We start from the raw sequence: 15,000 nt of genomic DNA, 5'->3' as shown, positions 1-15,000 counted from the left end.
TCCCCCGGTGTCTCTCTGGGTGTCATATTTCCCTCCCTTAAGAGGGAAGGGGAGGCTGCATACATCAACCCAACGGGGCGTTTATGCAGCCTTATAGCGCCGTAGCATTACCACCGGAGCCGCCCGATGGACCCTTGGAGAACAATACAAACTCTAACCACGATTCAGTTGCGCCATTAAAAACAAAAGCAACCGATATCACCGCCGCCACTCGTGGCTACAAGCACACTTTATAACCTCAGCCAGAGGGAGGGGAGGGGAGGGCGGGGCCAGAGAACAAGGCTCTGCAAAGTAAACGGCAGCGATACGCCGTACAACATGTACACACATTGGTCTATTAGGCAGCGGTTTTTGGACCCCTGGTTTGTTGTTCCCCGCGCCTTGCCTGCTGGCGGTGAGGATGACGAGGGAGAACAAGCAGCGAGCGAACCCGTGTAGCTCTCACAGCAACACCCGGCCTACCTGCTGTTGCCATGAATCAATAATGAGAGTGCTGCCACGGTACACAAAAAGGCACTCGCTTTACAGCGGGGGGCAGAGGCAGGGGGGGGGGGGGTCTGTGGTGGAGGGTGCGGTTAACGTCGACTGGAGAGGAGGGCGAGAGAACAAATTCTCTTACTTTCGAGTCAAAAGGCTAGCCGCGGCGCTATGGCGCGCCGCTGGCTTCCACTTCGCTTGCGAGGGCGCTGAGATCCGGAGAGGAGATAGGAACGTTTTACATCACAACGCGAGACTGACTGGCGGAGGGTGGGGGGCGGGGGGGGGGGCGGCGCGGCGGCACGAGGTCGCCGTGTCTTTTACATATCTATTAACCCGCTGGAGCCTCTGTGCTTGATTAAGCGTCCTGTGGGATCGGGGAGATCTGGGAGGGCCAACGGTGGTGGCCGTAGTTAACCTCCATTACAACACCCACCTCCAGGACGGGGGATCCTCCTCTGCCATCGCTAATGGAGCGCCATTCACAAGTCACACACACACACACACACACACACACACACACACACACAAACACAAGCACACAGAGTTACGAGACACGCAGGCGTGCAGATATAAAATAAAAACACGTGTAGCCAAAGGGGACGAACAACACACAGAGCATGGACCGACACACGCACAGACACAAAAACAAACTGTCGCAAGCACACACACTGAGACACACACACACACAGACACACACACACACACACACACACACACACACACACACACACACAGATACATACATACACAACCACAGGCACACAAGAGTATGAGGCACAGTCGCACATAAAACAGAAAGAGTCACAAGGAAGGGTCACGGCAAAGGGCAGCCTCCATTGCGAGTGTCGTTAAGACCAGTTAAACTTAATGACCTCCTTCATTCTCCTGGCCCTATCAAATAAACCACAACATTAGCGGCCACAGATCGCAGGGATGCCGCTCCGCCCTGCTCTGAGCCAAGAGCCAAGGCTAGTATGGCCTTAACAGGGTGTGATAAAAACAAAATAATCTTACGCCCACTTGAGAGGATGATGGTGTAGGTTTATTAAGGGAAATGAGCCCACGGTTCCCATGCGAGAGTATATAATTCTAACAACATGGTGGATTTAATAAAGGAGTGGCTCCGGCAGTGCCTCCATTTTAATAAGGCGAACGAGCCACGCTCCCCCTGAAATAGGGCAGAGTTTTATTAGCCGGAGAACCCGGGCAGATGACGCAGGCATGGAGAATAAGATTACCTCCAGCGACCCTATAACGTATGATGTATAAGACATGATAGATTGTATATGGAGCAGGCACCTTGTTCTCCGCACACAGCTGTTAGGTTGGTGAGGCTGTTGTTTTTTTTTTTTTTGCTGCTGGCAAGATTCCTAATGAATCTGGGACACTGGGTCAGTCATGCTCAGGCAGCCTGCTGTGGGAGGAGATAGGGAACACGGCTCTTCCATCTTCGGTCTTCTTTTGCTTTTAGTCCCTCACCTTTTATCAGTCTTCCTTTATGCTTTGTTCCTTTCTGTCGTCCGTCGTTTTTTTTCGTCTGTCCCTTCCTAACTCCCTTCCTTTTGTCGTCCCTTCCTTCCGTCCTCTTTCCTTGCTTCCTTCCTCCATTCCTTCCACCAGTCTTCCCTCCTTTCATTGTTCCTTTCTCCCTTCCTCCCTTCCTTCCTTCCTTCCTTCCTTTGTTATCTACATCTGTCCTGTTCCTCCCTTTCTGCTTTCGTCCATTCCTTCCATTGTTCCTCCTTCCATTGTTCCTTCCTCTCTTTGTTCCTTTGTTTCTTCCTTCTTTCCTTCCTATCTCCCTCCTTTATTTTCTCACCCCCTCACCTTCCTACCTCCCCCCCTCCTCCCTTTCGTTCTGTATTTTATAGTTACTGGAATCGGGAGGTATATCACTAACGCGGCCTAAACAATAGCATTAGATCATTGTACCTTGGTGTCAGGAAAAATGAATACTGCCATTCTGACGAGCCATTGACATTCCATTACCTGGAACACGGTAGAGAGTCCCCAGGCGTATGACTTAGTCAGTGGGATCCTTTTAAGGCATTCCAAACCGTTGAGTGATTGTGTGTGTGTTTGTGTGTGTTTGTTGGCACGTGCATTCACGGGGGAGGGCGTGCGTGCATATATTTGGCGCACATGTGGGTGTATGTGCACTTGTGCATCTGGAAAGAAAACCATGTGTGTGCAAAAATATATATATATATATATATATATATAAATATATTTATATTTACATCTATATATCACAAACCTGTGCATGCTGCCGTGGCATAATGAGATCCACACGAGACTATAGGTGGGGGTGCAGAGGGAGTCTAATTCCACCTGGCGTGTTGTTGCTGCTCTATATGGAGCTCAGCATGTTAGCTGTCAACCATGAGGAGCCCTGCTGTCCACCAGGGCCCAGCTGCTGGTCACAAGGGGAGCGGGCAGCACACACCTGCACTCTGGCCGGGTGAGTCACTGCTCGCCACAAGAAAGGACAACAAACAGGGGAGGAGATCCAACGCACTGTGTCCCATGTCTTCAGTTTACCAGTCTCCCTGACCTCGGTGGCATGTCCTTTTGGTCGTCAGAGGCGGCACGTGGGAGCACTTCAGGGCGGGGTACTGCCGGGGAAGACATGCCCAGCCCTGACGGGTGACAGAACCGGGACCTGTTGTTGTGGAACGTCGTAACCTTGTGGGGGGAGTGCGGTGGGATTGGCGTTGTTACGGCCGAGGACAACAGACGACCCCGCTGTCTTTGTTGACAGGCAACAAGCTCGGAGAGAACAAAGAACACTCTCGCCACTTGCGTTCAACACTCTCCCCTCACCTATTTGTCATTAGCATGGGCTGAATGTATTTATTACACCCAAAAAAAAAAGATGTTATGGCCACCGCCGTTACAGAACACGGAGGTCATGCTGACAATGCTAACAAACGTACTGCTAGAATACTGCCAAAGCACATATGGCAAATGCGCACAATACCCTGGGCGTTCAACTAGCAAACATTTACTTAGGCTTCCACCTTGCAAACATATCCGCAGGCAGTAGGCACTCATCTCTCGTATTCAAAAAGTGCTTGGCGAGGACGAAACAATAAATGTGCGAATCGCCAGTGTTATGGGACAACACTGGCGGACGCACAGCGTTTTTATTTAGAGAGGGCGCTACGTTTAGAAGAAATGGACCGTGTATTCTGTGTGATTACCGTCTGAGCTGATGTTTGTTGGCTTGGCTGACGACAGTCTCAGATTGGATGGTAAAGCAGGCACTTTGATTTGTAGTATCTCATATCTATATGTGGTCTCTTTTGGTTCATGTGTTTCCCTGAACAATATTAGCCTTGCTGCAATAGGTAGGTAGGAATTGTCTTAACACAAATATTTGAATACATGGAAATGGCTTGAAACGAGTTTTGTGTGTGATACGTTGGAGAATGGAGAGGCAAGATACGTTTAGAGTTTAGAATCAGACGGAAAATGAAAAATATTACCCTCAGCCTCCCTAATTTATTCTTTCCAATGCATTCCCATGGGGAATTTTCTGAAGTACTTTCCCTAAAACGGTTTGGAATTGGTTTGAGGATGATAGCTGAATACCTGGGAAGAAAAAATGCATATTTAATCAGACACTGGATCACAAGTAGCTTGTGGCCTTGCAATCACACTATTTAGCAGGATACCTTCCACTAGTCTCTAAGTGTTGGTTTGTACAGTGTTGCTGCGTACAATGTTGGTGTCTGCAGTGTTGGTGTGTACAATGTTCGTGTCTACAGTGTTGGTAAGTACAGTATTCATGTCTACAGTGTTCCTGTGTATAGGGTTGGTGGGTACAGTTTGCGTGTACAATGTTGGTCTCTACAGTTTTTGTGCATACATTGTTGGTGGATAAAGTGTTGGTGTGTACAGTGTTGGTATCTACAGTGTTGTTGTCTAAAGTGTTGGTTTCTACAGTGTTGGTGTATACAGTGTACATGGTGCACCAGGGGCCAACACTTTACACGGAAATGACTACACAGGAGTGCAGTGATTTGGGTGGTGATAAAAGGAAATCTAGTGTAGCCACCTCCTATCCTGCCTCACGCTTATTAAGCTCTTCTGTGGAATGAAAGACTGTACATCCATCATCCTGGGTGGCCATGCTCTCCAAGGGCTGTGCGTCTGTGATCACACCCCAGGGCTCGACCAATGGCAATGCCGTGCTGGAGGAAGGAGGTTTGATACCATATATCTTCCTGTTTGATCCGGGCCAGATATGAAGTGGTCTATCGTTGTACCTCATGGCACTATCAGCCGCCCCATCGCAGGAGAGGAATGACCAGACACACAAATAAACACTAAAGGAGATACATATCAATTTCACATGCACATGCACGCAAACACATACACAGACACACACACACACACACACACACACACACACACACACACACACACACACACACACACACACACACACACACACACAGACACAGAAACTCACAAGCACACAGAAACGTAGACTCATGCACTAATACATTTCCACACAAATGCTCATCCACATAGATTTCAATATCTCTCTCTCTGTGGGTCGCACTGAGACAAGCCCTATATCAGCATTCAGAGTGACCCCGATCCTTCATGCATCAGGCCAGCTCGGTTTGGATTACTCTGCCTGGTGGAGGACTAAAACACCCTGTCCGGACACCACTGCTCAAAAAAGTGTCTGTAAAGGTTTCGAATGGTAGGAATACATTTATTAAAATCCCCTTGTGAAAGCCTCATCCACTCGCGCGAATGACTTTTTCTTCGGTAGAATATCTCCGTAGCGAAATTGGAAACTTGGCGTAGCCCTGAACCTTTCAGGTGTTGGCTTTCCGGCCCAGGCTCCATGCCGTTTCCCCCCCAGCAGAAGTTCTCACTTGGCCTAGTAACACTGCTCGATCCGAGGTCCCAGTTCCTGGCCAACAACCTATAGGTTGTTTTCACAGTCCCATTCCCTTCATTCATAAAGTGCTCCACCACGCATTAAGCCCGACCGTCTTGTCTGGATCGCGGGGGGAGGGGGGGGAGAAGAGGGGAGGGAGTGAGGATAAAAATGAAGCTTGACCTTTCCATCAACCCTAATCAGAGCTGTTGAACTTGCAGAGACCTACGCTGCAGCAGTGAAATAAAGAAATATCTAAGACAAACCCTGTCTAACCTCTGACCCCCTCATCCACATCACTCCCTCGCTCTCTCTCCCGATTGCCCCTGGAGCTCTCGCTTACGGGCGAAGGGGAAGCGAGCGTGCCTCGTTTGCAGGGGCATCATTGTTACGCAGGGAGACATTTGAGAGACACTGGGTCATAGTGGGAGAGAGAGATAGAGAGAAGGAGACAGAGGGAGGGAGAGAGATAGAGAGAAAGAGAGAGCGACAGAGAGAGCGACAGAGAGAGAGGTAGTGAGATAGAGGGAGAGATAGAAAGAGAAAGATACAGAGAGAGAGCAAGATAGACAGAGAGAGAGAAAGATACAGAGGAAGAACAAGATAGGGGGAGAGAGAAATAGAGAGTTTGAGAGAGATGCAGAAAGAGAGAGAGATAGAAAGAGAGAGAGATGGAGAGAGAAAGAAAAAGATACGAAGAGATATACAGACAGAGATAAAGAGAGAGAGAGAAGGAGAGGGAGAAAGAGAGACAGACAGGGAGACACAGAGAGCAAGACAGCAGCTTAGAGCGGAAGAGAGAGATATGCAGGGAGTGAGTAAATCTTGTGACCTTGGTCTTCGTATTTTAGCTCTCAGTGTGAAGAGGCTTAGCTCAGCCAGTGGCCCTGAATATTTCAGCGCTGCATGGTGGGCTGCAGAGCTGCTGGAGCTGGGAATGGCATCCAGGCATCCACATGCCTCCAACTCAGCCCCTCCATTAACCCAGTAGCTAGGATCTCTCTGTGTGTGTGAGTGTGAGTGTGAGTGAGAGAGAGAGAGAGAGAGAGAGAGAGAGAGAGAGAGAGAGAGAGAGAGAGAGAGAGAGAGAGAGAGAGAGAGAGAGAGAGAGAGAGAGAGCGAGAGAGAGCGAGAGAGAGTGAGAGAGAGAGAAAGAGAGTGAGAGAGAGAGAAAGAGAGAGAGCGAGAGAGAGAGAGGAGTGTGTGTGTGTGTATGTGTGTGTGGGTGTGTGTGTGTGTGTGTGTGTGTGTGTGTGTGTGTGTGTGTGTGTGTGTGTGTGTGTGTGTGTGTGTAACAGAGAGAGAGTTTGTGTGGTACAATACAATACCATATACAGATATAATCACATCTGTAACAACACATCACATATTGATCAATACATCCAAACCAGTCTCTCATTTCTCCTCACAATAACAACCAGTAGGAGCCATCCACTAGGAGAGGAGAGGGGAGGAGAAGGGGAGAGAGGAGGAGAGGGGGAGAGGGAGGCGGGGGGAGAGGGGAGGAGAGGGAGGAGAGGGAGTAGGGGGAAGATGGGAGGAGAGCGAAGGAGAGGAGAGGGGAGGACCTACCGGTGACGGTGAGTTCGGTGGTCCTTCTGACCACGAAGCCCCCGAATTGGACCTCACAGGTATAGTTCCCGATGTCGTCCTCCTTCACCTCCTGGATGGACAGGGTGTCTCTCTTCCGCAGGATACTGGCGCGCCATTGCTTCGGGCGGCACTCCTGTGGGTAAGCACGCACACACACGCACACGAAAAAGCACACACATACACACACAGACAAACACACGCGCGCGCACACACGCACACACACACACACACACACATACACACACACGAACAAACACACGTGCATTCAAACTCACACCCACATAGACAAAGATGAACACACATGCCAACACACATGCACACACGCACTCACGCACGCATGCACGCACACACGCACGCACACAAACACAGACACAGACACACACACACATTAGGACACCCACACACACACAAACACACAGTAAAGAACAAGACGGTCAAACTTTCAGACCCTGCAGAACTTCCAGCTGTCTCAAGGTGAATAAATCCTGCAAATTATGACTGGGAAGACAGACTAAGACAACAGACTCTGCAAACCAAACAGACTAGGGAGGACTATAGTCATATATATTGCACATGGCCGGGGGGGCGCATCAATCTCTGCGATGACGCGCATGACCTTCACTTCACTCCGTCATGAGTTATGACCCGCGTCAAATGCCCCATGCCGGTCACACTACGCCATCCCAGCTCAGTACTGGGAAGGACTGGGATTCATGACATCATAAAAGCCACATATGGTAATGATGATAAGCTCATGTATGGAACCCGTATCATAGTCATCTGACGAAGATTTATTGCACTGAATTGAGTGTCTTCCCTGCAATACTGGTTGAGGAAAGTGTGGGTGTTGGAAATGTTGTTTCTATGGCATTATCTACTGGAAACTAACAACATCGTCATCAGGAATATTCTGGTAAAAGAGGGTGCTTCTGTGTGTAAATGTGTATGCGTGTGTGCGTGCACGTCCGTGCCCTTGGCGCATGTTTGGATCTGTGCCTGTGTGTATATGTATCCGTGTGTATTTTTATATGTCTCTGTTTGGATGTTTATCTGTGTGTATGTGTGTATACAGTATGTCTCTGTGATTATGTGTATCTGAGTGGATATCTTTATACGTCTCTGTGATCATGTGTATCTGTGTGTATGTGTGTATATGTCTGTATGTGCGTGTGTATATGTCTCTGTTTGGATTGATATCCGTGTGGATGTGTGTATATGTCTCGGTGGATGTGTGTATGTGTCTCTGTATGTATATGTATGTGTGTGTATATGTGCAAATGTTTCTGTGTGGATGAGAATCTGTGGGGATGTGTGCAAATGTCTCTGTGTGTATGTGTCTGAGTGTATGTGTGTATGTGTCTCTATGTGTGTCTGTATGTGTGTGTATGTGTGCATGAGTCTCTGTGTGGATGGTTATCTGTGGGGATGTGTGTATATGTCTCTGTGTGTATGTGTCTGTGTGTATGTGTGCATATGTCTCTGTGTGTATGTGTCTGTGTGTATGTGTGCATATGTCTCTGTGTGTATGTGTATGTGTGTGCATGTGTGCATAAGTCTCTGCGTGGATGGTTATCTGTGGGGATATGTGTATATGTACAGTCTGTGCTCTCCAGGTCCTCTCTCCGCTTGGCAGGGACACAACCCTGGCTCACTGGACTCCATCCCGCCGTTGCTCCCGGCAACCTTAAAATTCAATCAGCGTTGCTCCGCAGTGGTCCAAATAACTCCGGGTTCCATCGCTCCCAGTCATTACCTGGGCTGTAATTGAATTCTGGGAAAACCTAGAGGTCGAGCCCGGCCCGGCTAATCTAGTGCTGATCTGCCTGTGATTAGTTTGGCCTCAGACCCTTCCCAGGATGCACTGTGTGGTCCGCAGGCCACACCTGACCCCTGGAAGGCGACAGCCCATGTCATAGAGGAGGAGTAGGGGGAGGAGAAGGAGGTGGAGGAGGTGCAGCAACGCATGGATTTCAGCGACTGAGAGCATTTAGAGGACACTCACTTATCCTGTAGGGCAAGAGCATGAGAATGTACAATTTTCTCCTCCGTGTATCCGTTTATTAGGAGAGTCTCCATGGCCGCCCTCTGTGCAACCTCTCTGTGTTCTTGTAATCTCTGCGCACATTAAACGACTGCCGCGCTGGCCGTGTGCACCACTGCAGACAAACACTTTCTTTAACCATTCCTACGCTCGCTGACGATTTGCATAACTGATCCGGAACCTTCAAATAAATGTACTTTTTTTCAAGGCTTGACAGAGACATTTGAGATGAAACCTGATCGCTGAACCATGCTACATCGCCAGACAAATCATACAAAGTCATTGCACATAAGGCGAACGGCAGATGCACGCAACTAAAAGGAAGTCAAACAATAAATCAACACATACATATGATACAAATGTACAAATCAATGGGAAGGCATTCTGACGCCCATATAAACATATGAACCAATGAGAAGACATTCTGATGTCCATATAAACATACAAACCAATGGGAAGGCATTCTGACGCCCATATAAACATACAAACCAATGGGAAGACATTTAGACTCCCATACAAACATACAAACCAATGGGAAGACAGTGGCCAGATGCCTACCTTGTACCAGGTGATGTCCGGCTCCTTGCCGGGTTCCACGTAGTCGTCGATGTCCGGACACAGGATGTCTTTGCTCTTGCTGAGCTCGGCCTTCTCCGTCCGTCTCATGTTGGAGTTGTAGCAGAGTTCGGTGTCGTTCTCTGCCACCGTCAGAGACATGGACACTTTCATGCAGTAGGTGGAGTTCCTGAATCAACAAACACAACACAACACAGACAAATAGTAAACACATTTGCATTTCAATTAGCATAACAAATACAACTTCTGATAATAATCTAGCAGACTCAATTCTGGGTGAACAGGGCGTTTTAGTTTCCTGGGCTTTATACAAATTGGTTTCAAACAAAGTTTCTCTATGGTAGAAAAGCTCCAGATTATAATAGGAAACAAGATGTAACTTGGCCCCTGATAGTTATGTTTCCCGACCCATGCTCTGTGCCGTCTCCCCCCAGAAGGTCTGCTGTAACATCGTAAGACTGCTGGATCTTAAATTCACAATTACATATTTTTTTAACCTTTGCTAACAGTCAAAGCTTTCAACATAGTTTACCAAAACAAATCGTTGATTATCACACACGACTGACGGGTCAAGCATTCATTTTTCCCATAAGCACTTCCGTACGCGAGTGGGAAGAACACGGGCTATATTTAGATACATCCGCTTAGATACTTAAGTCTTGAGTGCATCTTTTTAGTGCGGTTCTATGACGAACAGAAGGGAAACAGGGGAAGAGCTACCGCTCATTGCTCATCACTCCTCCTCCACTTGATCTCCCTCCCTCCGTGCGTTTGCCGGCGTTAGCAATAACGACGTGTTCAGCAGCTTTACCGAGTCATCGACTCACGCTCACGACCAATATTGGATTTATGGTGGTGGTGCTGGTGGAGGTGGTGGTGGTGGTGGTCGTGATGGTGTGGTGTTGGGGTGCGTGTGTGGGGATGGGCGGGGGGGGGGGGGGGGGGGTGGATTATAGTGAGCATCCAGGAATGCTAATCAGAGAAGACACTGAGAGAGTGAGAGAGAGGGAGAGAAAGAGAGAGAGTCCGGTAATAGCAGGGTAGAGCACGAGAGAGAGAGAGAGAGAGAGAGAGAGAGAGAGAGAGCTTAGTCATCAAATGATGCAACACGCCTCCCTCACCACACGCCTCACCGACACACATTGGCTGGTAGATTTAGAGGACGCTTCCCTCTGTGCTATTAATGTCATTGTTCTAATCATCATTATCCCTAATCCCATCCCTCACTCACGCTCTCACCCCTACCTTCACCTCCCAATACAGTCATACATGCAGTGCAATATTGTTTTCATTGGCATCTTCACCACCATCCTACACCTTCGCAACCATCTCCAACGTCATCACCATCACCATCATCATCATCACCATCGTCATCACTTACATCTTCACCACCATAACACCAACTTATTCTATACCATTGTCATCAACACCATCTGGTCCTTTACCACCATAATCATTATCATCATCATCATCATCATCATCATCATCATCATCATGACCGTCAGCACAATCTCTTCCTTTACCCTGATCACCTCCGACATCGTCACCATCACTGTCAACACCGACATAAGCATCATCCCCGGCTCCGATCCCCCCCCGCCTCATCTTCAAAATGACTCCCGCTGCTGCCCTCCCCATTAGGGTCAAAGCCTCAGTGTCAACGCTGTGCCCATTGCAAAACATTACCTCTGCGTTCGTCCACCTGTCTGTGTGTGTACCGTGGCCCAGCCTTACGCAGAAGTCAGCCCCACACAGCCCCCCCAGTAGACCGTGTCTCAAGCCATATGGGCTTTCATTCAATTTCATCACATTAAATCCACTACCGGCCAGATGCTGCCATTCACTGTAAATGACATGTGTCATGTCATCTGCTCAGGATATGGAAGCAATAAATGAGTCACCTATCTTGTATTAACACCGTGACCCTCAGAGACATAAAGCACATTTGCACATTCAGCCCACACACACCCAAACACACAGGCATAGACATACACACACACACACACACACACACACACACACACACACACACACACACACACACACACACACACACACACACACACACACACACACACACACACACACACACACACACACACACACACTTGTGGGACCAGATCAATACATGCAGAGGTATGTTTTGCCGTCCTTGGACGAAGGATGAGGAACAGGTCGCGGCAGTGACCAGAGTGGAAGAGGCAGGGGATTAATGCGACACAGAGAAAAGGAGACCGAAAGGCTGAATGAGAAAATGTGCTGCAACAGGAACACGGGCGACGCAATCCATTGCAACAAGGCCACGTGCAGGCGGAAACCGAGTTGTGTCATTATTGACTCTGCTCTCCCTACCCAGCATGCAAAGCGTGGTAAGTCGTTACGTCACAGACTCGCAGGCATGCGGATGCGTTGACACACACCAAGGCTCTGTCAAAATAACACTGTAGCCGTCCATGCCTGTGTATCCAACTACACACACACACACACGACAACCTTAAAGGTAACGCAGTAAAGGCAGAAAGACGTTGATGCGTTTACAAGATTACCTGTAATGACCTCTCTCTCAGTCCTCAGTCCCGAAATCTGAGCCCCCCCTCACCCCACCCTGGATTCAGGATGCCGCATGCCATATGCTTTAAATATTCACAGCAGGCGTCCTGTTGCATTGTGGGGAAAGGTGCCAGGGGTGCTTTGATTGATGGGCAGTTGCAGGTAGAGGAAGGGGTTGGGGGGGGGGGGAGGGGGGAGGGGATTTTTGGACACAAGGTCCCTGCCTGCCTGTCACACTCTATTTGAGTAGGGTGGCTATTGGACATTAGTCTGCGGCTCACGTCAGCCGCCATTCGTTGTTAGCCCACACGCTGGATATATGCAATCGCGAATGAGAGGAGAGCGCACGTGAAGAGGGAGCACACGTGAAGAGGAAGTGCACGTGGAGCCGGGCACTCAAGAGCACACACTCATTATGAGGAGTGTATGAATTAATTCACCAGGTCAAACATATAGGGAGCCGTAATGTGTGTGTATGTGTGTGTGTGTGTGTGTGTGTGTGTGTGTGTGTGTGTGTGTGTGTGTGTGTGTGTGTGTGTGTGTGTGTGCAGGTGTGTGTGTGTGAGATAGGGATGGTGGAGAATGGAAAGAAAAAAGAGGGTGAGAAACCGAGAGAGATATAGGGAGAGAGAGAGGGAGGGAGAGAGAGACAAAGAGACAGAGAGAGGTGAGGGTAGGGAGAAAGAGAGAGAGACAGAGAGAAAAGAAAGTATGCGTTTGTATGAGTTGTATGAGTTGAAAAAACGTGGGGAGAGAGAGAGACATAATCTGAGCGTAGGAGTCAAACCAACCAGAAACAGAAAAAAGAGAGAAGGATGAACACGAAACAAAGGTAGATAGGGAGGAGGAGAGAACATGGAGAAATTGCTATGTAAATCAAGTCACCTTCACGTGAAACCTAGCGATTAGATTTAAGTTGCCAGGCAGAGAAGGACAAAGATAACTGCTGGTGCATACACACTAGCATCACTGGTGCATGCAAACACTGGTATGCAGCAGATAAACAACGCACGCACGCACGCACGCACGCACGCACGCACGCACGCACGCACGCACGCACGCACGCACGCACGCACGCACGCACGCACGCACGCACGCACGCACGCACGCACGCACGCACGCACGCACACACACACACACACACACACACTCACACATTTTGTTGTGTACCCATAGCCCATTCGGAGGAAAAAGATATGGAGGGCGTAAACACAAAGCTGAGGTGAGCTCATGGCAGGAATACCAACATACCATGCACAATGTGAACGCAAGTGTCAATCTAAATCTCTGCATTAATGGTACACAAATGTGTACAAAAAAGAAAATATGAATTGCAGTGTATAATATCTAACCCTAAGCGTATCTGACAACTCCACAGAGTTGGCAGGTAGAACGCCACATTGTGTCCTCTTCCACACATGAAACATGCAAAGCCCTTAGCCCATACGTCCCCATCCTCATCGACATTAATATGTTTTTAATTGGGTCTGTCAGTGATGGGGTTTTTGGCAATTACAGAGCATACACAGAATATATTATCACACGACTGTGTGCTGAGATCGTTAAGCAGGTCAGCCCGGTTGTTGTCGTCCATGGTGGAGAACAAATGGATGTTTGTTTGCAGCTCGGAATAGAAAATGGAGGCCAGACCGTGGAGAGGATTCTCTCTCCGTCTCTCTCTCTCTCTGTAGGGAGTCGCAGGAAAGAGGGGTCGCATGTGGTAAAATGTGACTCAAAAGCTTAGCCTTTAACAAAAAGACAATTGATTTCTAGCTCCCAAGCAAATCTCTCGTAGTGTATCTGAGACGTTTCAAATCTCCCCAGATGGAACCAGCACTGCGAAGAAACCAGAAACCTAGAGGCATCTGTTTTTCTTTACAAGTGTCACGCCATGGACAATTGGTACAATATGCTCTGAATTTCAAGCGGAGGGGGGGGGGTTGAATAGTCCCTTGTTTGCATGAATTGGTAATAATCAAAGAGAGCCCAACCAGCCATTGATTTAACGTAAAGCTGTTTTCTGTAAATGTTTGTGTCTATTTAGTTGTGCTGTATTTCGTGGTGACACCACCCATAGCCAAACAAGCTCTTCACAAACACAACTCAACTGATCCTTCCATGGCCTTTATGGCTCTTTAAGGTCTTTAACAGTCTGTTAAAAAAAAGAAAAGCTAACTGAAATGAAGAGCTGCAATGAGCCGTTTATTTTCTGGGGAGTGTTCTCCACCGTAAAGGTTAATAAGTTACCGCCACATAATTACTCGTTCATCTCCCTGTAACGCCCCACTTAAAAGCTTGTGTGTTTATTTTGTTGTTGTGTGTAGGTGTGTGTGTGGGTGTGGGTGTATGTATGTGTATCGTGTGTGTGCGTGTGTGTGTGTGTGTGTGTGTGTGTGTGTGTGTGTGTGTGTGTGTGTGTGTGTTTTGTGTGCATGCCAGTGTGTTGCAGGTGTGTGTGGTTGCCTGTGCTTGGGTGTTGTAACAGTGTTTTTGTGAGAAAGCATCTATCTTTGAGTGTTCCCTGTGAACTACATCTGCTGTCTACCGCTCTTTTTTTTGACACAAACACCTACGCACACATTTTCATCAAATGTCATTCAAATGTCTCTTTCTAACTCACAATCTTTTGGATGGTTCAGCTCACAACTTTGAAGTGATTACCGTTCTTTGTTATCCCAATTACCTTTATTTATTAACTGTTTTTTACTAACTTCCCTCACATATCGTTGTACACAATCAACATTACTGATCAATGATTAATTGATGCCAAAACAGACGCATAAGTCTAAAAATGGTGTGTGTGTGTGTGTGTGTGTGTGTGTGTGTGTGTGTGTGTGTGTGTGTGTGTGTGTGTGTGTGT

The 15,000-nt window shown here is 48.1% G+C and overlaps 1 protein-coding gene across 1 annotated transcript in view; it reads right to left on the bottom strand.

Moving 5' to 3' along the window:
• il1rapl1a (interleukin 1 receptor accessory protein-like 1a) overlaps positions 1-15,000 on the bottom strand; it is a gene marked incomplete at both ends in the record, with an annotated part of 143,067 nt that overhangs the window by 80,023 nt on the left and 48,044 nt on the right. The window contains 2 exons of the mRNA XM_079731332.1: positions 6,953-7,106; positions 9,573-9,759. Coding sequence (XP_079587458.1) covers positions 6,953-7,106; positions 9,573-9,759 — 341 coding nt within the window. The remainder of the gene's footprint in view (positions 1-6,952; positions 7,107-9,572; positions 9,760-15,000) is intronic.

The sequence above is a fragment of the Pollachius pollachius genome (genome assembly GCF_949987615.1).
Source record: "Pollachius pollachius genome assembly, chromosome: 3".
NCBI lineage: Eukaryota > Metazoa > Chordata > Actinopteri > Gadiformes > Gadidae > Pollachius > Pollachius pollachius.
The sequence above is the reverse complement of the archived record's forward strand: the minus strand, read 5'-3'. Positions and strand labels throughout refer to the sequence as shown.